The sequence below is a fragment of the Pterocles gutturalis genome, unplaced genomic scaffold (genome assembly GCF_000699245.1).
Source record: "Pterocles gutturalis isolate BGI_N339 unplaced genomic scaffold, ASM69924v1 scaffold40784, whole genome shotgun sequence".
Taxonomy (NCBI): domain Eukaryota; kingdom Metazoa; phylum Chordata; class Aves; order Pterocliformes; family Pteroclidae; genus Pterocles; species Pterocles gutturalis.
This window is the reverse complement of record NW_010137147.1, coordinates 15777-24067: the sequence shown is the minus strand read 5'-3', so window position 1 is coordinate 24067 and position 8291 is coordinate 15777. Positions and strand designations below refer to the sequence as shown.

At 52.9% G+C, this 8291-nt stretch overlaps 1 protein-coding gene across 1 annotated transcript in view; it reads right to left on the bottom strand.

Annotated features, from left to right (window-relative positions):
* Positions 1–8291, bottom strand: part of TTLL4 (tubulin tyrosine ligase-like family, member 4) — an 18423-nt gene that overhangs the window by 421 nt on the left and 9711 nt on the right. The window contains exons 11-17 of the mRNA XM_010082537.1: positions 7840–7938; positions 7121–7255; positions 6259–6396; positions 4339–4441; positions 3536–3746; positions 1188–1258; positions 539–621 (exon numbers count right to left, since the gene is read on the bottom strand). Coding sequence (XP_010080839.1) covers positions 539–621; positions 1188–1258; positions 3536–3746; positions 4339–4441; positions 6259–6396; positions 7121–7255; positions 7840–7938 — 840 coding nt within the window. The remainder of the gene's footprint in view (positions 1–538; positions 622–1187; positions 1259–3535; positions 3747–4338; positions 4442–6258; positions 6397–7120; positions 7256–7839; positions 7939–8291) is intronic.

Here is an 8291-nt window from a genome sequence, read left to right as displayed (position 1 = left end):
CCAAAGGTGTGCCTGCCCTCCACTTCAGCTCACCCAGATGAACCCCAACCTTCCACTTCTCTGCAGCAGGCTGTGGGGGCCAGCAGCATACATTTTTCAGCCCAGCTTTGCTTGGGGAAGCCGGCAGAGTACAGCAGTCCAAAAGGCCTCACTGCTCCCCCAGCCCCATGCTGCAGCCGAGAGCCTCTGCTCACTGCTGGCCACATCAGAGCCCACAGAAATGGTGTGGGTCCCTGTGGGAAACATCTTGTCAGTGTGTCCTGACCATGACAACACCAAATATTACCCAGTCCAGCTGTTCTGGGCCTCACTCCCCTCTGAGCTGGGCGTACAGTGCCAAGCAGACATGCCCAGTCACACAGACATCACACCAGCCCCACCAGTTGGCTCTCCAAAGAGCGGAGGCTGGCTTCAGTAGGCCAACCTGTTCCTCTCCCCTTAAACAAAGCTGCTTTCCCTGCTACCAGTTCTCTCTCAGGACACCAGTCCTAAAGCCACACTGTGAACATCATGCACATCACGGCCAGTGCAAACTCACCCCAGTCTGCCCAGTTCCAGTTTGCCGAAGCCATTTGATTGAACGCTGCTCTTCTGGAGGAAGAAAGACTTTGGCAATGACCACTGCAGGAGCAGAGAAAGACAACCAAATGGTTATTTAAGCTGTGGCACCTCAAGCCTGCTGTGCTCTGCCGTAGGCTGCCCTAGTGTGCTTCAGCTTCAACTGCCTCACAGTGCTATGCATCGTCACCGCCGCCAGACTGTCCCCAGAATAGCAAACAGAACAGTCTTTGCTCTCTGCTTAATGAATCCCTCTGCTGTAAGTGGGAACAGAGCATCTTGAGGTCAAAAGAGTGGGTTTCTTTCACTGGATCAGCCTGCTGTAAGGCACAGGAGTGACAGACGGAGATGACTCCCTCACAGAGAGGAATAAAGGGCAGGCCAAGCACCAAATATGTAGGGCTGTGCCCAGTGCACCCAGGGATATTCAGATGCAAAGTACTTGCAGATCCGACATACTGGGTGGACTTTATCTTCCTGGAAGACAGAGAAGGATGGGTTTTTCCACACTCCTGAAGGCCTTGGCAGAGAGGGAAGAAGAGGGCAAACAGGTAGCACAGGAGCTACAGAAACCAGAACAACCAGGCTCCCTGCCCAACTCTCCCTAGCTTACCCACAGCCATACGCACCATCCGGGCCAAATCCATCCCTGCCCCAGTGTGGTACCCTTTGACACACCAGTTCTTCAGTAGCTCCAGACCTGGGAAGTGACAGAAAAGAAGCGAGAATGAACAACCAAGTTTGCAGAGAGTTAAGCCTTCCCAGCTTGGGGCATGCAAACATGCTGCACAGAGTGAACTGACTGTGCAGTACATGCTATGCGGTAACTACTTGAACACGTGCCTGAGCCCCAGCAAACACGGGGTAAACCAAGGGCATTCACCCTTTGTACGAGCAAACACCAGCGAGTGCCAGCACGTGGGCTGCTGCAGCGCCTGCCTTCCTCCTGGGGAGCCAGGCACGCTGTGCATCAGGGCTCAGCTAGGCAAGGAAACTGGGGCAACACACGATTTGCCGAATTAGACCAGACTGGCTGTTCCCCTGAGCCTGGTGCCTGCCAACGGCAGCACCTGATTTGGGCTACACCGGTGAAAATTCCTGCAGTGCAAATGTAGAGCAGCTTTGCTGTCACTGGCCCCTTTCCCAGAGGAGGGCAGCTCAGGCAACCTCCTCCTTGCACAGCACCAATCAGCTGCAGCATCCCAGCACATCGTCTCCTCCCTGCGTGGATCCACCCAGAGCTTGATGTGGGCTGAGACCTGGTCTCCATCCCTGACAGAGGACAAGGCTGGCATGGACCGAGCTCACTGGCGGTGACTGGAAGGGACCATTCCTCCAGCCACACACAAGTTGTGCTGCTCCAGAGCACAGGGTGGTCACCTTGAAGCAGAGCCATGTGTCCAACAGCACTGAACAGGCTCCACTTCCTCCAAGGCCTCCTGCTAGCTGTCCTCACTACGGTCAAGCTCCCTGCTAACCCAGAAATATTGAGAAATCCAGGACTGCTCCCTTCCCGTTTTCTTTTTTAAGAGCTTTACAGCCATAGCACAAGCTAAAGTGTCTTGAGATTTAAGAACCAGCAGAGCAATGGCCAGGAACTTGATGCTGTCCAGCTGGGGTTACTGTGGTTTGCTATACGATACCAGCCCTGGCTATAGGAGGAAACCTTGCTGCCCAAATTCTGCTCCTCAGTGACCTTTCAGCAAGCCCCAGGACCCTGGAAAAAACCCACGTGTTGGGGGCTGAGGGGAGCAGGGCAGCTCAGCAGCCCTGCCCCGGTGCAGTGCACCAGCCCGGGCTTTGCACCTTGCTGGCCAGGGAGAGAGGAGGGCTGCAGGCAACACACATGAACAGGAAGGGACCAGGGGGAGGTTGGGTTTTGCTCAGAGGTGAAGAGCAATGAGGGGGTAGAGCAAATCTGCTCGCCAGGCTGGCTTAGGTAGACTGGAGCACTGAACCAGGACCCAGTCTGAGCAGCAAAGTTCAGGGCAGCACTTCAGTGGAGATGATGATAGGATCTTTCTTCCACCTGACAGGAGAGCACCCAGCAAAGGTATTAGTGAGGCAAAGGATGACACATGCTGACAGCGCAGCTGGAGAGGGCTATGAGGTTATTGTCTCTCTGTGACAGACTGTTACTGACCCCTTTGGTATTTGGTTTAACACCAGTGAAAAGTGACAAAAGCATTTTTATTTTTCCTCTGCATGACAGCCAGACTAGGAGCACACATATGGTTGCCTCAGTGGAGGGCCGCTTCCTGCAGAAGCCTCTCCAGCTAGATCAGATGCTGTATGGAGAGTCCTGAGCCACAGCCTCTTTCTTTTTATGTTCTCTAACCCTACACACTAGACCTCACTGGTTCTCTCTCCTAAATAGCCTCTACTTGCTGCCCTGATAGTGACAGCCCTGGGTGAGAAGGAATTGGTCCAGCCCAGCTATGCCTCATTAAAGGATGTTTTTTTATTAAAATACAGAGTTGTCTCCTGGAAAGGTGTAAATGATAGCTAGATTTCTAGTGTTTGGGAAAAAAATCACCCTGGTGTGCACGCTGACAGTTTTTCATCAATTAGAAAGCAGCAGGAGACCAGAGAATAGGACCAATTTTTCTATCACTTCACAGATCACCTGTAAGGAGCAAAGCCCAGCAACTTGAGCTGTTTCTCCCTCAAAAGAAGACAGAAGAATGCAACAACAGGCCAGAGCTACAGGCTGAAGGCAGAATCCCAGCCTGCTTCAGTCCCAGGGCACCCAGAAGTGCTGGTGCTATGTTTACCAGAGCAGTCAGCACCTCTGATCAACTCAGAACAAGTTTTTTGTGATATCTGAAGCAGTCTGGGAGGGTAACACATTTCCTAGGGCTAGTGTGCAGACAGGCAGCTCCCTGTCAACACATGTAGCTCAAAAGTCTCCCCACCACTGCCGGCAGGCAGCCTGCCTACCTCAGGTGACTGTGCTAGGCTCTCAGATAGCAGTTACCTTTGTGTTTATTCAAGTAGTACTTGAGCTCCCACTGGGTCACCAGGATGTTGAAGTAACGAGGCTGCTCGAAGAAGCGCAGGTACCGCATGGAGATGTGGGTAGGGAACACTCGCTCGAACTGCCCACGCCGGGAATACTCATCCTCTGTCTCCACCAGGATGCGAACATCATCTGGGGTCAGGATGTCCAAGACAGAAGAATAAAAATCCTGCAGACAAGAGTAAACCAGGGTCACGGAGAAGTGAACTACACTTTGTGGGTCCCCCTTCCCACCTCCCCGCTCGTCAAAGTCTCTCAGGCAGAGGACTCCATGTGTCTGAGACCTCTGGGACACAGGCCACATGGAACATGAAGAAATACAGGCTCAGTGGTGACATCAACGCTGCACGGAGCTGAGAAGATCCCCAATTCTGCAGCTCAAACTCTCTCACAGACACTGCCAGGTGGCACACAAGGCAAGCGTCCCTGCTAACCTGCACGGGGCGAGCAGGCAAAGGGTAAAAGAGCTGTGCAGAGACAAAAGGAGGAACAGGGAGTGCTCGGACCCTGTCTGGGGACTGGTGGGTAACGTGCCCCTCAGCACGTGCCTGCTTGAATGTAAAGATGAGCCAGTGCCAATTTAAACCCAATTTATTTCTGACCAGCTGTCTTGTAACTCACTGGAGCCCAAGGGCTCCACATCATCTGGCTGTCCCCACAGAGGGGCACCATCTGGAGAGGGACAAAGGATAGACATGTGGCACTGGGTGGGACAGTGGCTTGGCAGGATGGCGTAAGTATCAGAGGAGATTGTGTCATACCTGGTCAGGTATCTTCTGCGTCAAGTAATAGGCCTTCTTCATCTTCTCTGCTATGAAATGCTCAGGTGCTGGCTTGGGCTTCTCCTTCAAAGCGCTGCCCAGACTGAGGACACAGGAAGAGGCAACAGAGTATTTAAGTGGAGAAGACAACCCTGTCATGGCACAGCTGCTCCCAGCAAATTCTCTGAGAGCAGTGACATCCTCAAGAAGATGCCATGGAGGAGAGAATGCTTTCTCCAATGATTTCACTAGTTCTGAGATCAGTGATGCACCCACAGCCTTGTGCATCAACACAGGACCCAGGAAGGATGTGGGCAGTGGAACTGCAAGGTCTCTGCCAGCTCCTCGCTAAGGCATTTCAGTGTTCCTTCATCCAAAAGGTGAACCATCACCTCACACCCACATAGGATGCAAGAGGGCCAAAGAGACACTGTGACCCAATTCACAGCACTTGAAGCCTGGCAGGATCTCATGTTTACATTCCGCTCGGAACGCAGCTTCCTCTCTGTAACCACAGGGCTGGGGGTACAGGTACTCGGTACTGGCAATGTGCAAGGACAGAGAGAACTCTTAGATCAAAAACTTCCTTCTGCAACATCCAAGAACTCTCAAGACTCGAATTCAGCTCCACATACCATGGGAAATCCTGACCAGCAACCATCTAAACTATTCCAAGCACCCAACCAAACCATTTGGGGATACCAGAGTTTGGGAGATACTTGTCCAACACCTTTTAACCCTTATATCAACACAGCTAATTTGTTCTGCTGTTGCAAAAATAATTAGTTGTGTGTGGATCCAAACAGGGAGAGCAGAGCCTCGAGACTGCTGCATGGGGCTTGGGGAATATACACATCTACTGGAATTATGCCCATATGCAAAAAAACATTCATGTCCTTCCCAGGGCAGAAGATATGGTTAAGCAAACTTGCTCCTGGATGCAGGAACTCTGTTAATGCATCATTCAAACCATGTCAAGGATCCGCTTAATCCCCTGCAGGTCCCTCTAAGGACACCTGCCCTTCAGCACCTCCGTTGCAAGCCACAAACGAGCGTGTGATCAAAGCGCCGCAGATGAGCTGGTGAGAGCTCCCCAGCTGGAACGGAACCACGCTCCAAGCTCCTGCCTTCTCTGAAGGCACAGGACAGGCAGAGGGCAAGAGTCCCATCTTTTGGCGTGCCCATACATCACAACATGCTGGTGCCCATCCCAGCAAGCTGCTTCTTCAGTGACATAAAGCCAGCAGCTGATCTGCTCCAGTGAACAGGACTGGTTTCCCCCCACACCATCAAGTTTGAAACTAGTATAAACCCAAGCTGTGGTGAAACACAGAAGGAGCAGGGTCCTGGGTGGACACATGCCCAGGAATTAGCCTTATGCAAGAAACAGTCATGTTAGCTGCAAGGTAAGGCTGCACACACCTGTACCCATAGGTCTACAGCCTCTGACACCTGCAGTCCTGCCTAAGGAACAGATCACTCCAGTCATTGCAAAATAACAGGTGCTGCTCTTGCTCAAGGCAGCAGCAGCACGTCAGCCCTGGAGTAGAGGGTAAGCGGATCCAGCCCCATCCCAGTCAGCCAACCCTCCAAGCAAACAGAGAGACAGTGCTGCCCAGCATCGCTTTAGTTCTGGCAGCAGGAAGGAGGAGAGAGCACGACTTGACTAACTGCAGAGCAAGCACAAACTACGCTGCCCTCACTTCCAACTATGGACCTGTAGAGAGGGCATAAATCCTTCTGCCTTGAAGAGACAGCAGGAACCACATACCCAGGCAATGATGCAAGTCCTTCAGACCCATAGTTGAAGGAACAGCAAGCACAGGCTCTCAACAGCACAGAAACCCTGCAGGCAGCCCCAAGATTAAATCCCCCAAGAAAAAAGCCTGCCCTGCCACTATGACAGAGAAGGGGGATGACCTGCAGGTAGAGCCACTTCTCGTCTGTGGCCTTGACGCCACGATGTCTGCGCTGGGCAGAATGAAGCCAGCGAGGTTGAGGAGGTCTCGGATCATCTGGCCCTTGATGCTCACATCCAGTGGGGAGTTGGAGTGGAGGCTGCAGGAAGGAAGCATCTGAGTTTTAGAATGGAGGTGCCGAGCCCCCCACGGCCCCGAGGTCACTCCCTAAGTCAATACTGACCAGGATACAAACCCCAGCCTGTCCCTTGCCTCATCACAGCCATGAGATATTGAGAGAAAAATCCTGACAACAGCTCTTTGAATGGAGGCTCCCCACAAGAAATTATTAATCTCTCCACCTCTTCCCAGATTTGCTGGAAACAGGCAAATCCATCCCCAGAGACCTCTGTGGGACCACAGCTCTGTGTCCAGCTCATGCCTATCGACTCTCGCAGGCAGGAGAGGCCGTGCTCAGGCACACTGCAGCTCCCAGCCCTGCCTCTGCAGCCAACACCACGCGGCCGGGCACCGTCAGCAAGCAAGGAACAGTGCTTGAGGCAGTGGAGCTGCTGATCACTTCTGCCCACACAACAACGAAATCTCTGCCATCACCCATTCCCTACATGACACATCTCTCCTTGGCCTTCCTTTCTTAATGTACTCTTCCCTGGCTGTAGCTGGAGCATACCCAGCAACAGTTTCTGAGCTGCAGATGGATGTTGCTTTCGCAGACAGGGAGGACTTTGATTTCTGCAATCTGGAGAGGCAGTCTTCAAAGCCTGTCTTTCAGCACAGGGTGCAGGGGACATCATGAGCCAAATTCACTTTCTGGTAAAAGAAAGGCCATTATCCACTCTGCTGTAGCTCAGAATCTGCTTTACCTTGGGGAAATGTTGACCTCTAAGATCCAGGGCTTGAGGTTTTCATCCAGCATGATATCAAACCCAAACAGCTCATGGCAACAATACGGCCGCCGCACGTACATCTTCACCAGGCTGTTCACGTAGGGCTCAGATCTGCAAGCCAAGGAAAAAACGCTTGTTTCCAACAGTCAGAAAGCAGAGCTCTGGCTGTTCACAGCACATGCTGCCACTTCCAAGAGCGTATGCAGCCACAGGCTGCAGAAGCGGGTGGGCTAAGAGAACGACGTGGGCCTGTGAGCTGCTGCTGCTGCACTGCGTATGGATCCAGCATTGCACTCTGAGTACCCCCATACGTCGGGCAGGATCCACCTCTGAACACAAGATCCATCCTGCACCAGTGGACCTTTCTTCTCAGGCATCCTGGCCAAGCAGGGGAGCGGGTGGCAAGCTGGGCACAGTGTGGGGTATACCATACCTCCTGGACTCCCCCCTGCACTGCAGGCACACCCAGGAAATGGGGGGTCTATTTATCCACTGCAGCTACTGCACCATGAGCATAAGTAACAAGAGAAAGGAAGGATCCAGAGAGAAATACTGAAGCCAACAGCAGTGGTAGCATCTAGATTAAGAGTAAAAAGGACTGGGCTGAGAGGGAACTGGAGAGCCAGAGGGGCCAGGGTACACCCCACAGCCAGCCAGGGAGTGCACCCCACAGAGCAAGGGGCGCCAGGACTCACGCAATGATGGTTTTGATAACGATGTCCTTAATCTTCTCCCAGATGACCTCACTATTAACTCCCTTCTGGGTCAGGTAACTCCAGAGAGCTTTGAGTGCCCTGGGAGAGAGAAAGCAAAGGAGGTAGCTCTGGAACCCCTTGCTGCCCAGCCCTCCTACCAGAGTGAAAGTTCCAGAGGGGAGTCATGACAAAGCTCTTCCCTGGCATGACCATCCTTCTGCCATCCTCAAACCCCCCAGCTCCTGGTTGGTGCCCTCCCCAGCCTGGCCCCTAGTCTGTAGGCCCAATCTACTAGGAACATAAATCTGTCATAGACTTGTCCCAGCACTCGAGTAATAGGTCCCAAATTAGCACGAGTGAGGTATGTCAGGCCCACATCTTCTCTTCCCTCCCCCTCCGTGTCCTCAGCAAACCTCCCCTTCCTGCAGGCCTTCCCCCGCCGCACTGCAAAG